The sequence below is a fragment of the Aplysia californica genome, unplaced genomic scaffold (genome assembly GCF_000002075.1).
Source record: "Aplysia californica isolate F4 #8 unplaced genomic scaffold, AplCal3.0 scaffold00203, whole genome shotgun sequence".
NCBI classification, from domain to species: domain Eukaryota; kingdom Metazoa; phylum Mollusca; class Gastropoda; order Aplysiida; family Aplysiidae; genus Aplysia; species Aplysia californica.
The window spans coordinates 133,564-151,920 of NW_004797473.1; the positions used below are offsets into that span (position 1 = coordinate 133,564).

At 38.2% G+C, this 18,357-nt stretch overlaps 1 protein-coding gene across 1 annotated transcript in view; it reads right to left on the minus strand.

The window, feature by feature from the left end:
* Positions 1-4,351: 4,351 nt before the first annotated feature.
* The window catches only part of LOC101858631 (alternative oxidase, mitochondrial), a 17,539-nt gene continuing 3,533 nt past the window's right edge, over positions 4,352-18,357 (minus strand). The window contains exons 2-10 of the mRNA XM_005099124.3: positions 17,523-17,629; positions 16,514-16,621; positions 15,144-15,207; positions 13,451-13,542; positions 12,322-12,440; positions 11,233-11,325; positions 10,517-10,629; positions 8,691-8,768; positions 4,352-7,931 (exon numbers count right to left, since the gene is read on the minus strand). Of these exons, the coding sequence (XP_005099181.1) occupies positions 7,806-7,931; positions 8,691-8,768; positions 10,517-10,629; positions 11,233-11,325; positions 12,322-12,440; positions 13,451-13,542; positions 15,144-15,207; positions 16,514-16,621; positions 17,523-17,629 (900 nt within the window). The 3' untranslated portion in view covers positions 4,352-7,805. The remainder of the gene's footprint in view (positions 7,932-8,690; positions 8,769-10,516; positions 10,630-11,232; positions 11,326-12,321; positions 12,441-13,450; positions 13,543-15,143; positions 15,208-16,513; positions 16,622-17,522; positions 17,630-18,357) is intronic.

The following is an 18,357-nucleotide window of genomic DNA, read 5'->3' on the forward strand; positions in this document are numbered from 1 at the left end:
TTCAAAGAACTTATGAAAAGGTAAGTTGCAATCATGTTATTTTCATTGCATTTGAGGGAGCTTTGATTAAGTTGTCGTGGCTCCTGTTTTACCAGTCTTGAGTCGGGAACATTTTAATGGCCTGGAGTGACTGTAGAGGTAATGCTTGTGAAGAAGGCAAATAAGTGACATGTCTTTTTAGTTTATTTTTGACACTTGCACCACAGTTGACGAGTTCCTAAAATATTCGTCTAGGTGTGAGACTGTTGTTAATATTAAATGGACTATTCAGCCAAATCACAAGGACACCTCCACTATTTATTCGTTTTTAAACTCGTGCCTTTCAGGAAAATCGTCCAATAGCATAAAGACGATCATAGCTCTTTCGAAAGTTATGAACCACCCTTGATAAAACATCGGCGTTTGCAAGAAATCCAAAGATCAGCAGCCTCAGCAGCCTCAGCAGCCTCCGCTATAGAGGTTCCAGCTTTCTCTGGTGCTGAGGTGATCACTGGTCCATCAGATCCCCATGTTCCTACCCCTGTAAAGAGTGCACGTCGACGCCTTCATTTTGGCGACGATGATTCTGGTGAAAGTGAGCATCTGTCAGAGAGTTCAGGTGTGTCAAATCCATTCGCTGACTGGAGCGAAAACAGAGAGTTCGCTGATGTTGCCATTTGCAACATAAACACCAGTCCATTGTCCCTTGACTCAGCATGAACCAACTTCAACGCCGATGGTGGGAGAGCGCAGGTCTTTGTCTGATCTCCTGTCTGAATTTGACAATGTTCCATCTCCTTTGTCACCGATGCCGCCTTCGCAACAATCATTTGAAGAACAAAAAGTTATTCTCGAGAATACAACTTTTCATTTCTCAAATTGTCTCTTACCCAAAATGCAGGCGAACCACCATTCTGTGTCTCTGAGGAAAGTCAGTCTGTTGCATTACCAGTGCAACCCATATCAACAAGCCCAAAAGATTTTCTGCCATTGTCGCCATCTCAGTACATAATCCCTTTATCACCAGGTCAACTTGAGGAAACCTCATCTACTTCAGATTAGCTGTATCCGACTCAACCCCCTCGTCCTCAGATCAGCTGTACCAAACCGCCTTGTCTCCATCGCCCACGATAACACCCGTTGCATCTGAAAGACGAGAAGTACCACTGTTTACTCTTAAGGAAAAGCACACCATTCTTCCTCCATGCAACTGTAGAATGAACTGCATCGTGAAAATCCCTCCACCAAGACGTCAAGTAATTCATGAGGAGTTTTGGAGTCAACCCTTTAATGATCGCCGAAATTGGATTTTTCAACACCGCTAGAAGACTAAAAGTGACTTTTCCAAATTCTCGTTTACGCTCTCAAAAGACTGCGGTAAACAGGTCGTCGTCTGCTCTGTGTTTTTTTCTGCACACCCTCGGATACATCCAATTCCGTATTCAACAGTTTAAAAATCTCAGGTGCTTCTGCAAGTGACTTGTTTGTCCCTAGAGACAAAAGGGGTGCACAAACACCTTCCCACGCCTTGACGGGAAGACATTATTGCCGCAATAGACTCACATATTGAAGAGTTCCACCCTTCAGTGAGCCACTACAAGCGAGAACATGCACCTAATAGGTGGTATTAGTCTTCGGACATAACCATTCGAGAAATGCACTCCTATTTCACAGAGACGTATCGCTCTCTAAAGGTAGGGTACCAATCCTACGGTAGGCGAGTGCAGCTAAAGAATATTAGATTCGCCGATCTTGGAAACGAGATGTGTGAGATATGTCTGACTTTCTCACACCATGAGCTCCAGCCGCCCGCACTGGACACAGACTTGAGACGTGTCAACTGTACACATCCCACAAGAGACGGGTTGCATCAAACCGTAAACACTAAGACAAAATAGAGAGAAAGGCCCTGAAGTAGGGTCCGAGATCATTGTATCGGCGGACATGCAAAAGGCCGTTTTGTTGCCTTTCATGCGGGGCGTCAAAAGCTGCGTCTTCCGAAACTGCCTGGTAGCTTTCCATGAGACGTTCGCACCCTTAGGACAGCAGGCGAAAAAGAAAAGCCCAAAGCAAGTCAGATCTGTCCTCTGGCATGAGGCAACGTCCGGAAGGTCTGCCTCCGGCGTTACTTCAGCTTTTGTTAAAGCAATTTGTGACTTGGCTGAGGATGCAAAGGACATCATTATATGGGGTGATAATTGTTCAGGCCAAATAAAAATTGGTATTTGTTCACGTCCCTGGCAAGGCTGTTGAATGACAGCAGCAAACCTTTTCTCCACAGGGTCACTTTGAAGTACCTTGTAACGGGTCATACATTCATGTCCTGTCACTCGTTTCATGGTAAGGTTGAGAAGAAGAAGAATATGAGAAGGAAGGGAAGTATTTTCGGTTTTACCGATTTTGTGGCGACAGTGCAGATCGCTGGTGGGGGCCCGAAAGTATTACAATTAACTATTCAGACTTTGTAAATTGGGACAAAAAGGTCACCTCAGAGAAGCATGTAAACATTCCACGTATCAAACAGATGCCACCAGTGAGGTTTTTTAATCTGCGTATCGACCATACGTCAACTGTGATCTGATGAAACGCATGTTTTGTCCTTCCCGGGAAGAAAAAAATGCGTTTTATCAGATCACAGGTGATGTGAACGGTCGATATGCACGAAAAAAATGCGTTATGTCAGATCATCTCTGAAAAAAATGCGTTTTATCAGATCACATTGGAAATAAATGCGTTTTAACTAATCTCAAAAGCTAATTTATTTAAAAACTAGTCGCAGTTAGGCTTGCATAATTATATCTCAAGTTAGCTCTCGACATGTAGAATTCATTAGTGGAATAAAAAAAATTCCCGCCAAATTGAAAAAATGCGTTTTGTCAGATCACGGCAGATTAGCGTTTGTCATTGTCTAGCTGTAACAACCAACACACCATTTTGTTTTACTACAAGTGCAAGCATTTTATAAGCTTGGTTGCTATCTAAACTCTATCCAAACCTGAATATTTTGAAAAGCTGGAAACATCTCTATTTTTTGTCTTCCAATTTAAAAATTTTTTTTTGAGTACGGTAGCTTGTGCGGTCAGTAGTTACACTCTCAGTATTGGTTATAATCTATTAGGGTTTTTTTAATGCCTAGTGTAACAACTTATACATTATTGTGTTTTACCACAGACTCTAGCATTTTATGGGCCTCTTTGCCCTTCTAAACTCTATTTAAAGTTAAATGTGTTTTGAGAAGTTAGAAACATATACCGTTCTTTGCCCTCTACTGTTTGACCAACTTGTGATGTCAGTCGTTATACTCTCAGTACATGTATTGTTATTTTATAATCCTTCTAACTTGGACAGCTAAGGAAGAGACAAAATGAGGAAGAGTGAGAGAGAGAGAGAGATAGATAGATAGAGAGAGAGAGAGAGAGAGAGAGAGAGAGAGAGAGAGAGATAGATAGAGAGAGAGAGAGAGAGAGAGAGAGGGGGGTGGGGCAGAGAGAGACAAAGAGAGACAGAAAGAGACATAGCGACAGAGAGAGAGAGATAGATAGATAGATAGAGAGAGAGAGAGGGGGGGTGGTGCAGAGAGAGACAAAGAGAGACAGAAAGAGACATAGCGACAGAGAGAGAGAGAGAGAGAGAGAGAGAGAGAGAGAGAGAGAGAGAGAGAGAGAGACAGAGAGAGACAGAGAGAGACAGAGAGAGAGAAATAAAGAGAGAGAGCGAGAAAGAGAAAGAGAGAGAGAAGGAGGGATGGGGGAGGGAGGGTGCAAGATGAGCATCACGCAATGCATAAACACCCCCCCCCCCCCGGGCAAAAAAAATAAATTCAGAGGAGATAACCTCAAATGACGTTTCAATAATTTGATACAAGCCCACGGGGCTGCTTCCCTTGAATTTCGTTCCCTCAACCTACGACACGTTGAACGTCATCTCTTGAGGATTGTGTGCAAGAATTTGAAGTGCGATCCGGTCTTTTCCTGCTGCTCTGAAACAACATTTGCATTCAGTTCTGTGAGATACATTTAAAAAGATGCTTTTCTGTTTATTCATATGTCAACCAAATTTCAAGTTTGTTATATCTATATATATGAATCTAAATACATGTAGGCTAATATCTACGTATAATTCTCACATCTATCAATTCATAAATGTTTGAAAATAGTCTGTTGATTAACCAACTTATTTCTGCCACTTATTTTCTTCTGAAGGGACTTTCTAATAAGTTGTTAAGGGTGCGGGGGGGGGGGGGGGGGGGGATATTACATGTGTTTCATTTAACTAAAAGTATCCTTTCGGTATAAGTAATTTGGTATATTTGATTATAAAGACATCCATTATATGATATTGATACAACAAAAAACAAACAATAACAATAGTATATTATTCAAAATCATTGATTTATATTTTGAAAAGTTGTTCACATTAGTTGATTGCTTATTATTAAAAAGAGTACAATTAATAATTGTTCATTTCTTCTTTTAGAGAACCCTGATTTCATAAATATTCTTATTTTGCGTCATTTCTTTAAGGACGCATAGAGATTGTGTTCATCTTTTTGAGAATAGCTCAGATACACCATGAAGTATAAAAGGTACAGACTGATAAAACGTAATTGTAACATAATAATAAGACATACATCAAAGTCAAAATGAAAGTTAAGAGTGGATTTTTCTAAATTTGAGGCAGTTTTATACAAATAACAATAATATTATCAAACTGCCTAGATTCTACTTTATGTGTGTGAATATTTTGGAGTATATTCAACAATATGATGATATGATGATAAATAAGCAATGCATATGAGAAAAAATAGGAGCATGACATGGGCTACTCAAAAAAGCAGATAATACTGTACATTATGAACAATGCATATATGTATGTACATAGAGAGTATCGCAGATTAAGTTGTAATAAATAACTTACTCATTCCACAGTTTCACCAAACTTTTCAAATAATATTGTTGTTCTGATAGTCATCAATATCATTATCAAACAAGTTGCGTCCATGTAAAAAATATTTCTCATCAGAAGACCAATAAGTACAGTCAAACATGCTCTAATGGCTACCTGTCTAAGGCAATATCCTGTACAAATGACCACTTCCCACCCCAACCTCGCTTGTTGTATTTTTTTTTTCAAAACATCACTGCACTAGCAAAATGGCATACAGAGTGTTTGTGAGGCATCGTGGTGAAATCAGGCGCTCGTCAAAATAATGAATTTGAAGAAACTAGCATGTTTCAATCTATTTGGCTAGTTTTAGTGAATCTTAATTTTTGGCTCACCACCTTGTATGTCCATTTAAAAACACATTGCTGAGTGGATTTTATTGAAAAGAGTTGATTAAAGGCATACAAATTGTAGGTTACATATTTTACAGTTTCTAAAAGCTCTCAAGCTTTGGAAATCAATAAACTTGTGCTGCCATTTTCTCATTAATTTTGCCTCTGAAACCTCACACTCACACACACACACATATGTATACACACACCACAGTTACAGCGTTCAAATCCATTTGATCGATAATCTGTAGTATATAATTACAACATAGCATTAACTCTTTATTATCTCCGAGAGGGTAAACCCTTATGCCGGGCCCCTCTTTTTGTACGAAATCTAAAATTGACAAATACATCACTAAATTGGTAATTTAATCAAAATAAGCGAACCTATTTCAGTAATTTTTTATCTAATGAATGAATACCCAATAAAAGAGACCTGGTTTTGGCAATTGCTGAAAAGTAATCATTTGATGGCGAAGTCGTCATAAAGGAATGTGCCTCAGCCGCTACCAGCAACTCACCGGTACATCAGCTCCGACCGCGAGCCGCAGGGAGCAGCTTGCCAAAGATAAGGAGTTAATAAACCCTACTTTCCCCTTCAACAAGTCTCTCTTTCGCCATACTTTAAGTAATGTCTAACTACAAAATGTATTCTTAAAAAACAAATGGAACTTCCATTTGTTAGACTACATTAAAAAATAATACAAAATAAAAAGGTTAATCACAAGCTAAAACTAAAAGGAATGAATCAAACATAGGGAAATGGTGTCTGTTAGAAGCTCAGTCTATGACCACATCAACTTGATCAGCCCACAAAACAGCGCAGAAGTCTCCAAAAGACGGGGGCTGACTGCAATCTTCCTCACCAGAGCACAAACATTTCGTCAGCAAAATGTCAGGCAGTTTGACAAACTGAGTTACTTCTCGCAATTCTCATATGGAGATATTGACCAAATATCAACAATAGGGTCAAATTTGTAGGTTTTCTTTTGATGCTATATTCTTTATAAATGCATAACATGCTTTTTATTATTTCATAAATATAAAATGTAAAATCTTCACCTATAAGCGTGATGCATTTATTTTCATAAAGCTAGACTCTGAGAAGTAACTCATTTGGTAAGCATGCTTCACAAACGTCCAGATGTGGCAAGCAGCGATGCACCATGTGGCAGGAAGTGGAAAGCTTCATCGATGCAGAAACGCTTTGAGTGAACATGAAGTGTTAAGGACTGTAAAATAATATCTGCTTTTCCAAAGCCCTAACCCGGAAGACCTCCGACAGGTTCTTCCTCACATTCCCAACATACTGACACCTCTTTTTTTTGGTAAGTGCATCTCTGTCTTACACAAAGACCGAAGTCAACTTAAAGATAAGTTAAACTACTGTTTGCATCATTGTTTGACAGAGATGAGAGAATAACTGTAAAAATAATCTTCGTTTGGCAAAGAATAAGAAAAAATCCCATTAGACTGCAGATAAGATCATCCATACAGAGACATTGGCTGTGATAGAAAATATTGACTGCTATATTCCCAAAACTTGAATACCAGCATACAAAAAGTTTCCACACTTTTAAGATGAGAGAAATTTTAACACTGACATGTCATAAGCAAAGTTTAGTTTGAAATATGAAAACTTTAGCATTTTCAGCATGAAAAATATTGAGGCATCGTGGTGAAATCAGGCGCTCATCAAAATAATGAAATCGAAGAAACTGGCACTACTCTGTCCTTTTGGCAAATTTTATCAATTTTTTTTTTTGGCTCTGCACCTTCATTCAAAAACCCATTTCTGTGTGGAATTTACTGCAAAATGTTGATTTAAGGCACAAAAATGAAAATTTGCATTTTCAAAGTCACCAAACTTTGCAGGCCATTTTCTCACTAATTTTACCTCTTAAACCATCTCCTTCCATTGCAAATATCTCGACTTCTATTTATGACATATGATTATATTTTCCTCCAAAAGCAAGACAAAAGAACAAGCTTTCAACTGATACCAATACCCCTACATGACCAAAAGTTTCACAGGCCCCTGATTCCACCGCGTCGTACACATAGGTATTAAGCTACACATAGGTATTAAGCTACAAACATATGCGGTACCAATCAAAATGTTCAGAAAAGATTGAAGTTTTGATGTGCGAGGAGACAGCTGTAGTGCAAGTAAGCTTCCAATAAATGTTCAAGTTGTAGCAAACTTTTGTCTGCCACAATTGGTCTTCTATGTCACAGCAGAAGCCACAAGTCATCTTAACCTTTAATTCTTCTAATTTTTTTATTTCACTGAAGAAATATTCTCCTCTGCAAATGTACTGGTCTTCGTTAGACATTGACAAACAAACTATTATTATTATTAAGCCTACTATTACAAGCAAGCAGATATGTTTGTTGAATAAGGAAAACAAGAAAATGCAATGATGCAGTGTCTAGTCTATAAACGTGCCGACATCTATGAGTTAAAGCACCAAATGTCATCAATATTTAGGTAATAATATTGCCTGTATCTTCTTATTGTATTTTTTGTTTATTTCACGTATAGAATGTTCATTTGCCAGGTTTGTACGGGTTGAACTCATCCTTCTTGAGTGAGGCTAAACTGTGATTGACCACGCGATGATGAGCTTCGTCAGCACGGATTGCCAGGATGACGTCTTTCATCGTCGCCTCAGGCTGAAAGAATATTATTAGAGTTCAGTTAATTTTTCAAGGCATATCACACTGAAAAATGAATAGCAGTAATGTACAGAAAAGTTGCTTTTATAAAGCAAGTGGTTGGCAGGAGCTCTGGTGCAGTTTGCTCAATCTTTCCTATCAAACAGGTATCGTCCTCTCTACCTTCTTTTTTGTGTTGGTTACTCGCTAGTAACACCTCTTCTCTCTGGCACTTAAATGACCCTGTTGTGTTGCAAGTGCTGAAAACCTCTGTACTAAAAACTCCCTCTACAGAGTGTTTTTTTTGGAGAAGCAGCATCTACAAGTAAAGGCTGTGCTCTCCTTGCTGGCGAAACTTTGAATATTGGTATCCATCCCTCAGCCCACTCAGGCTGACAAACTAAACTGCAACACCTTACAATTGGAGTTGCAAGAAATCCATCTAGTCCATTTGGGTACTTTTTACACCAGAGAAAAAAAAAATTCCTATTCAGGAATCATGAAAAGCAAAATAATTGTAGTCCTTAGCATTAAACTTCATTTTGGTGATGAGGATCTTCGATAGAGCTTTGGAAGGATGTAGAATTAGAACATTCTCAAAATTTGGACTTAAGTGTATAGTGTTGGTGACAGCGACATTATTATGCACCACCGTGAAGTGTTTCTCAGTGTGTAGAGTGCACATAGAAGATTAGCTATGGAAGGAGTAACGGCTTTCTTATAGTAACTGTACTAGAAAACGACCAAAATTCACATGAGAATACAGAGGAATCTTACACTGAGTTTCCAGTATCTGATGGCCACGTCTGGGGCAGGCTGGGTCTTCCAGTGCTGCATGGGACCGTCATTAATGTCCTGTTGGGAGGGAAACAATGGCGGTAAGATTGTTAGAATAATGGTAAGTTAGAAAAATCGCAGGTTAGAAAAATGGTAGGTTAGAAAAATGGCAGAAAAGATTGTTAGGAAAATGGCATAAAGTGGAGAAATGACAGAAGGGATTATTGGAAACATGACGACCCACAGAGCACAAAGGTGTGTATATGTGCCCGGAGAAAGGTCCCAGTTGTCAGCATTAAACTATTTTTGAGCAACGGGGTGAAAAGACCAATAAAGTCATACTTGTAAAAAATTTAGTTCCATAAAAAAAAACACATTTTAACCATTTTTTAAAGATTTGTTCAAGTTAAAAGGATTTTCTAATATTTTAAGTCCAAAAACTTTTACAATAATTATTTTTGCAATATATTATACCTCTCCAAAGTAAAAAAGTATGCTAAAAATTGGCTCAACATACTAAGGATAAAGCCATTTTTCTCCAAAATCAGTATGTTCAGTATCGAATTTGCAACAAGAAATATATGACCTTATTTCAATATCCAAAATTTCGAGCAACTGGGACCTTTCTCCAAGCACACATACAAATGGTCTTCAATGCATTTGTGAGGTATACCTTGTTTGATTTGGGTACAAATTTTCATTATTAATATAAAAGGCATTTCTATCTCTTTTGGCACAGATTGACCGTGATAGGCAGAGTTGAAGTGGCTATACCTTCTAAATTAAATTATCTAAATATTGTGTTGAAGCGGCTCTAAAAACGTACATTAAAAAAACAGCAACTCAAAAAAGCAAAATAAAGCAAAAAGAAAAACCATACTCAGATTATTATAGGGGCCTATTCTTATTTCTGAATTTTATAAAGGGTAATTAAGTCCCTGCATCAGCTCAGTCTTGGTAAATTTACATTTACTTGATATTTTAACTCTAATTGAGACCTTGCCCCAGCTGGTACATCAGTGGCGTGTGAAACTGCCTGTATGCCTAGCCACCGCTACATGCTAGTGAGCGAGTCCCTATCCCCAGCCCGGCCCATCGGGGACAAAACACGCAGTTAAAACGGTGCTTACTACACAGGACGTTATTATGTTTATTTTTAAGATCTTTCTGAATTAGATGCTGGTAATGACAAGGACTACCCTAAGCATGATATGGAATGTGATTCTGATGATCATATTAATGTTAGTAAAAAATTGCTAAGGAGCTCAGGCAGAGGAGTATGGTAACCTCAGGAGGTCAGGCCTCTAAAAGGGTTGACGACTGAGCCTAAAATCAAGCTCCATTATTTTGCGAGCACCTGATTTCACCAAAAGGCAACACATATGTATATCTTACTTCTGAATCTTACAAATGATAAGTCCCATAAGCTCAGTCTTGGTAAATTTACTTTTGATGTTTTATCGACTGAACCCATAGTCAAATTATTAGGCCTACTTTAAAATGATATGTTCTTGTGCAGGACTTTAATTACAAACTACAATGAGCAAGTGGTTGGTGTGTGCTCTTGTGTGGTTCGCTCCAAATTCTTTCTTCATCTTTTGTCCTGATCCCTCCTCCTTTTTTATGAGTTTGTTACTCTCCTGTAACACCTCTAATCTTCGGCACTTAAATGACCTTATTGCGTTGCAAGTGCCGTTAAACTCTTACTAAAACTAAAACTAAAAACCACAATGAGGGTCAATAGTGAATCTTTACAGACTCACAGGGCTATCAGCTGGCGTTGTCAAAGGTACGCCCTCAAAGAATTCACACAAACCAGCTCTTACCTCCAAGCATTTGGTGTAGGTTTTCACAGCCTCCTCCTCCAGGTACCCGACGAACCTGTGGCAAAACTTGGGACTGATGATGTAGCTCACACCAAACATTGTCACAAACACGCCTGCGGACAGAGACATTTGTGTCACGACTCGGTGGAAAGACGCACTCGTCAATTTTGGGGCATATATGGAGTTATTGGTATCATCTTTAAAAGCCTGTCCTTTTGCCTTGCATATGATGAAAAATAATATCCATTTATCTCGAGTTCAAGTCAAGATATTGGCAGTTGGAGGAGGTGGGGGGTTTGCCTGGTTTCAGAGGTAAAGTTGGCAAGAAAATGGCCGCGAAAGTTTCATGATTTCCAAAGTTTGAGTGTAAAAGGCCTACATCTAAAAAGATTCTCTTAAAGACAAGAAAAGCTACTGGTATCCTTCATAAATTCTTCAAAATAAGTGATAATGGACAGCTTTTACTTTCATAAAACTATGCTCTACAAAATACAGTCGAAGGTATCTAAGGCAGCCATCCAGTGTGGAGGAGAAATTATGTGGTTGTCTTAGACATGTGAACATCTTGGACAATGTCTTTATGAATACAATATAAAAGAAAAAATGCAAGGGGGGAAAGTGGGAAGTGGTTGTTTGTACAGGTGATTGTCTTGGACAGGTGGCCATTAGAGTAATATTGACAGTAAAACAGTTACAAATGGATTGTTAAAGAGTACCTTGTGATCCAATGACGCACAGTCGGAAGAACAAAGACGGCTTCTTGAGCTGAAGGGCTGTCAGCAGATGCATGCGTTCATTCTCTGCCTCCTCTGCAAATGAACAAACAACCAGAAATATTTATAAATTACAAATATTTGGCTTTCTCTGCAAAGTCTGTTTTAGTTGGCCAAAGTGTTTTATAGGACTAGCCACACAGTGAGTTAGGTCGTACAAGTGCCGAAGATTAGAGGTGATACAAGAGAGTAACAAACACAAAAAAGAAGGAGGAGAGAACGATAGATGTTTGATAAAAAAGACGGAAGGAGCACACTTCACTATACACACTATACACTAGAGCACCCGCCAACCACCTACCTAAAAAAAGACTAAGCTCTAACAGTACGACTGCATTATTATAGTGGACACCGGTTAAACTAAATTCTGAGAGCAAGGTCCCCTAATTTTCTTTTTTTGAGCCAGATTTTTATTTGCCTTTAGAAGCTTCACTATCACACACATGAGACACAATTTCAACTCCTGAGTGGGGAGATAATTTTCATCAAGCATCTCAATCTTTTTGCTGGAATAAATTGTTTCCCTCTCAGCCCAGGGTTGGAAGCCTGCCCCTTTAATGATCAAAACTGTGTCGATGAGGTATAGAAAACATGTACTTAAAAAAAACAACCAAAAAAACAAACAGCTGACCTAGAGTGAATAAATCCAGCCTTGATCCCACTGCATGACTCTCTGTGATCATAAATGGGAAGATAATTTTCATCGAGTATCTCGGTCTTTCTTCTGGGATATTGATTCCCTCTCAGCCCAGGTTAGCCCTGACAGGCAGAAGGCAGGGTCAGAAGCCTGCCTCTTAAATGATCTAAACTGTGTCGATGGGGCATATAAAAAACCTACATAAAAAAAGAAGAAAACAACAAATTACCCCCTCCCAAAACATTTTTGTAAAAATGAATAAAAAATGAAAACATAAAAAAACAAAAAAAAAAACAAAAGACAGAAGAAAAATTTTTTTAACCCGCAAAAAAGAATACAACCAAAACCCCCCCCCCCCCCCCCCCCCCCCCCAAAAAAAAAAAAACCCAGCTGACCTAGGAGTGTATGAATCCAGCCTTGATCCCTCTGCATTCGTCGCAGCGACCGCATATGTCTCATCATGGCTGCCACCATGCCAGGAACGCCAGCCACGGTCTCCAGGAAACAGATGCGACTGAGAGGAAAAAGAAAAAATTCCATTACCACGGAAAATTATAATATATATAATATATTACACACACTCACACACACACATATTATATAATATGTTATTATATAATATTAATATGATATTATTATACATACACACATAAATAATATCACAGTTTGGCCATCTTTATTTAACTACCAAACAGGTTGACAAAACAATTAAGTAACCTAATGTTTTTCAACAATTCATTGACTATAGTTTAAGATGTATTATACTTTGATAGTCACAGTGACAAAATGTTTCCCTTTAATGTTTTTCCGGTATCATAGGTCTCCACCTAACCGTACAGAAACTGGTTTTCATAATGCTAGGCATTTTTTTGTATAGGAATGTTTATTCAGACGTAAAATTTTTAAAATTCATAATAGCATAAGTTTGTTGAGGTCTATATGATTATCTTCCAAGGACCAAGCCATGCTGAGAGGGATACAAAATCCCAGCAGAGAGATATTGAGATACATGTATTCAATAAAACATTTCACTGGAGATGGTGAAGTGCTTAATCGCTACATCACTGATGCCATATAAGGGCAAAGCTCAATGTGTTGTTCGTTGATGTAAAAATAAGAAAAATAACAATAAAATTATTGAAATGATTCGAACAGCGCACAAACCCCCTCCCCCTCCCCCCCATAAAAAAAGAAACAGCATCATACACCATCAAACAAAAATTATAGGCTAAAAATTGAAACATCTTTATTTTTACTTTGTTTTACCAAAAGCCCTCAAAGGATGGAAAAAATAAGTGCTTTCTCAAGTAATTACCAGGGTACTTGGAGGTTTTGGACTCTAGCTAGTTTTCAAGTATTAAAAAATTTAGCTAGTACTCAAGTATTAAAACACTTAGCTTGTACTGGAGTATTTAAAAACTACATGAGAGAGTACTCTCAGGTCCTGAACACCTAAATATTTTAACACTCAAGTGGAATCGAGTACTCACACAACCCTAAACCTGGCCAGCCTACATAACTTACTTGAGCCATTTCCTCTCATTTCTCTGTCCAAACTTGAAACCAGAGAAAATGTCAAAGCCTCCACGGAACAGCATCACCGTCTTGTGAGCCGCCTGGACAAGTGGGGAAAGCAAACATCAAATAAATTTTTAAAATTAAACAATAAATATAGGTGTTTTTACGCCCCTGCCACCCCCTTTCCCTCTGACACACATTAGATCATTTATGAAGAGGTCAGAGATTTGTGGTGCAACTTTTGGTCATACATGTCCTAATTTATTGAACATAGACAGTCCAGTTTTTGCACAATGACTTGTATCAATTTGTCTTAAAAGATCAATATTTTTGTAAACATCTGTTAGCTGTATTCTATAAAATTTCATAATGAATAGGCCTACTAATTTAAAAAATCTAAGTGGGTGGTTTCTACAGATTTTAAATTGTTTACAGCTGGGGCAATATCGCATTTGAAAGCAAGTCTGTAATTTTCATCTAATTGTGACACTTTCTTTATTGAAAGCATGTTTTGAGAACTTTAAGTGCAAAAAAAGTATTCACTATAAAATTAATTTCTTGTAACACGTTTTGTCACTAAAAAGTGTCATTGGTGAGCTGTAGGCCATATGCGTATACAAAATGTGTGTGAGAAGAGGGAAATGCTGTGAACAATACCATTTTCCACATCATGGAGATTTGTAGTATTTGATATAAATTTATGAAGAAAAGTTTTTTGTCTAGGCTCAACTGTGGTGGAAAATATAACCAAGTTAAGACAAATTGATACAAACTGTTAAGCAAAATATGGGTGACATTGAAGATAAGTTGCACCCCTAATTATTGACCACACTGTCAGGGCCACTCCAGGTAGTGAGGGAACTGACATTCCGGCAGAAAGACAGTGATACTCAAAAAAATCTCACACCACTTATCACTTGGGAAATTGATGTCTTGTCTCCTGAATGTGTCACTTAAGTGCCTTCTAACCTCTACACCACATACACAAACATCAGAGAGCATGGAAAGCTGGAAGGTCAAACAAACTAGTCTACTAAACACATAGCGAACACTGAATAACTGAGACATGCATATAGCAAACAGATTTTCTGGTCCTCAGTTTTTTCTTATATACACCTCCATCTTGAGTGGAGGGAGTCCACTTAAACCGAACATGGTTAATTGGAAAACAGCGGTTTACTGACAGATAATAAAATCCGGGATTTGGAGGGTTTTTTTCTTCTATTAGAGTAACCTCTCTGAATTGAAAATCTGGCTAAACTGAATGAAATTTGGCTGTCCTGAAGATTTTTAATTTAAGCGGACTCCACTGTATACTTTTTGTATTTAAAACAAGTAGGCTTATACAGTGAAATTTGTTTTGGTATGACTTTTATGACACTTGCAACACAATTATGTCATGTAAGTGCCAAAGGTTAGAGGTGCTAAATGAGAGTAAACACACAAAAAAAAGGAGGAGAGATATATTAGGATGACAGATGTTTGATAGGAAAAAAGAAGCAAACCACACCAGAGCACCCACCAACACTTGCAACACAACAAGGTCATATAAATGCCAGGAAAGATGATAAGTGTTACAAGAGAATAACAAATATTTAAAAAAACAAGCAGGAGAGATCGTGGGAGACAGATGTTTGAACGGAAAGAAGGAGTAAAATTCACATCAGGGCACCCACCCGCAAATCACCTACCCACTCACCTTGTCTACAAATCCTTCCGGCTCTTTGTGAGTAACCTGCACATCATGTAGCTGCTCCTCTGTCCTAAAACAATATGGGGGTGTGTGTGTGTGGGGGTGGGGGGGGGGAGTAATTAAATTCCTGCGTGTGGTTGAATGATGCGCATCTGATGTGATATGTCATAATATGTATATTTTGTCAGCTTCACTTTTCTTTTCATATTGAATTTTTATTGAGAGTAATATATAATTCAATTTTTATGTATACCTGTATATGTGCTTTTACAGTCCTGTACAGCCAAGAAAAATTTCCCTCTGGGACAATAACGTATTAGGTTATTTTATATTATCTTTTCTTATCGTATCGAAGCTGTCTAAGACCGTCATCCATTGTCGAAGAGAAAAGTGGCCTTATATATATATATATATATATATATATATATATATATATACATATATATATATATATATATATATATATACAAGTTATAAGACAGGTGGTAGTCTAACATTGGGTTTTTTCATTTTAAAAAACCCCAACAAACAAGAGGGAAATGGGAGCTAGATGTTTGTACAGGTGATTGTCTTATACCGTTAGAGCAGGTGTGACTGTAATTATTTTTCTAGAAAGTATTGAATTGACGTGCTCTCAAACTTCAGTTGTTTTTTTAAGTAAGATTTTTACATTATTTGCAACACAAACAGGTTATGTAAGTACCAAAGATTAGAAGTGTTACAAGAGAATAACATACCATGAAAGTAAAGAGAGATAAGGGCAATAGAACATGTTTGATGAGAAAGATAAGAAAGAAGGAGCAAACAGCACCAGATCACACGCTAACCACCCACAAATTTTCACTCAAAATGTTATAAAAACACAAAGACAAATTTACGACTAAATCAGATATATTATGTACCCTCTTATCCTTCTTTATCCATGTGCTTGCACGTATGTGTTGGCCTGTGTGTGTGTGTGTGTGTGTGTGTGTGTGTGTGTGTGTGTGTGTGTGTGTGTGTGTGTGTGAGAGAGATAGAGAGAGAGAGAGAGAAAGAGTGAGAGAGAATATTTGTGTTTGAATGTAAAAGAATGAGAAAATGTGTAATATATTAGAGTACGGGTGCTAAAATGCCTGCCTGTCTGTCTGTCTGTCTGTCTGTCTGTCTGTCTGTCTGTCTGTCTGTCTGTCTGTCTGTCTGTGTGTCAATCTGTGTGTTTGTCTGTCTGTCTGTTTGTCTGTCTATCTGTCCATCTGTCTCTCTCTCTCTGTCTCTCTGTTTGTCTCTGTCTCTCTTTATTTCTCTCTCTCTCTCCCTCTCTCTCTCTCTCTCTCTCTCTCTCTCTCTCTCTCTCTCTCTCTCTCTCTCTCTCTCTCTCTCTAAATCGTACACACCATATGGGATGAGGCAAGACGTAAGTTCCTATAGGAGGCATTTCTTTGTCCTTCTTTCCCTTATCTTGAACATCTGTTTTGGGAGTTTTCTCAAGAGCATCCTTGGTTCTGAAAAAGAAAAAAAATTCTTTCAGTTTTAGTTTTAGTGAGAGTTTTAGGGCACTTGCAACGCAAATAGCAGGTAATTTAAGTGACAAAGATTCGAGGTGTTACTGGAGAGTAACATGCAAAGAAAAGATGGTAGTCAGGTAAGGACGTTTGATGTTTGACAGGAAAGAATGAGCAAACCACTGACAAAGGTTTCATAAAGTTTTAAGAAAACAATATTTATGATTCTTGTTCTTCATGCTATTGGAAAGACGCTAACTCGCAACGAGATAGAAATAAGAGCACTCAAATCAAAGATTCTCAGCTAGTAGAAGAAAATCTTTGCTCAAACAATCGAGGAAAAAAACTGTTTCTCATTGGATGTTAGAGGAAGAAGTCACTCGGAAAAAAAGTTTTAAAAACAAGAAAGATTAGACAGAAATACAAGAACACAAATTACACACACACACACACACACACACACACACACACACACACACACACACACACACACACACACACACACACACACACACACACACACACACACTACAAACATACAAACATAAACACACAATTTAATTAAAGGTTTTCAACCAATGACTAGGACGAAAGAGCTAGAGCACCACAGCTTGATGATGACAAGGACGAAGAGAAATAAGACCGTGCAGGAAAAGAGAAAGATGTAATAGAAGAATTACAATAACATGCTTTTTTTAGTTTTAGTAAGAGTTTTACAGCATTTGCAACACAATAAGGTCATATAAGTGCCGAAGATTAGAGGTGTTACAAGAGTGTCATATATATACAAAAAGGAGGGGAGTTGCAGACGATAGACGTTGGATAGGATAGAAAAAAAAGGAGAAAACCACACCAGAGAACCCGCCAACCACCCACATAACATGTGAGACGCAACACTTGCTTGAAATGCACCAGGTTGCCAGGGTCCGGTATCGTATCAAAATCTCCCTTTCGATACTCGTCCACTTTTTCGTTGATTTCCTTTTTGTCTGCCAGACCTCGATATTGCTGAAAAAAAGACAATATTAATTGTGGAGAGCAATCAAAAGGCGAGATCCCATGAACAGACAGACAGACATATCTTTGACAAGCAGGTAGACAGATAGATAAGCTTAGACAGACACACAGACAGACAGACAGACAGACGGACAGACAGACAGACGGGGACATATTTACAAACATATCCTTGAGGAACAGGTAGACAGATAAATAAGCTTAGACAGACAGACAGATAGACAGAACATAACCTTTGACGAGCAGATTGTGATAGAGATCAAGGAGTTTAGAACTACTTTTAATCTCCTTGATAGAGATAGATAAACCTGGACAGACAGACAGACAGACAGACATATTTTTTATGAGCAGGCGGATAGATAGAAAAGCTTAGACAGACAGACATACAGACGGACGGACAGATGGACAGACAGACATGTGCAGACAAACAGACAAAATCTTTGACGAGCAGGCAGATAGATAGATAAGGTTAGACAGACAGACAGACAGACAGACAGACAGACAGACAGACACACAGACAGACACACAGACAGACACACAGACAGACAGACAGACAGAGAGACAGAGAAAGAAGTCACTGAAAAAATATCGTTCAACAAATTATGACAAAGAATCACTTAATACATAAACACATTGGTAGATCTCCTTTTCAAACTATCGGTTGCATTGATAAGTGTACGCGTGCACGTCCACTAGCACGCGCCAAGAGTGTGTGTGCGTGT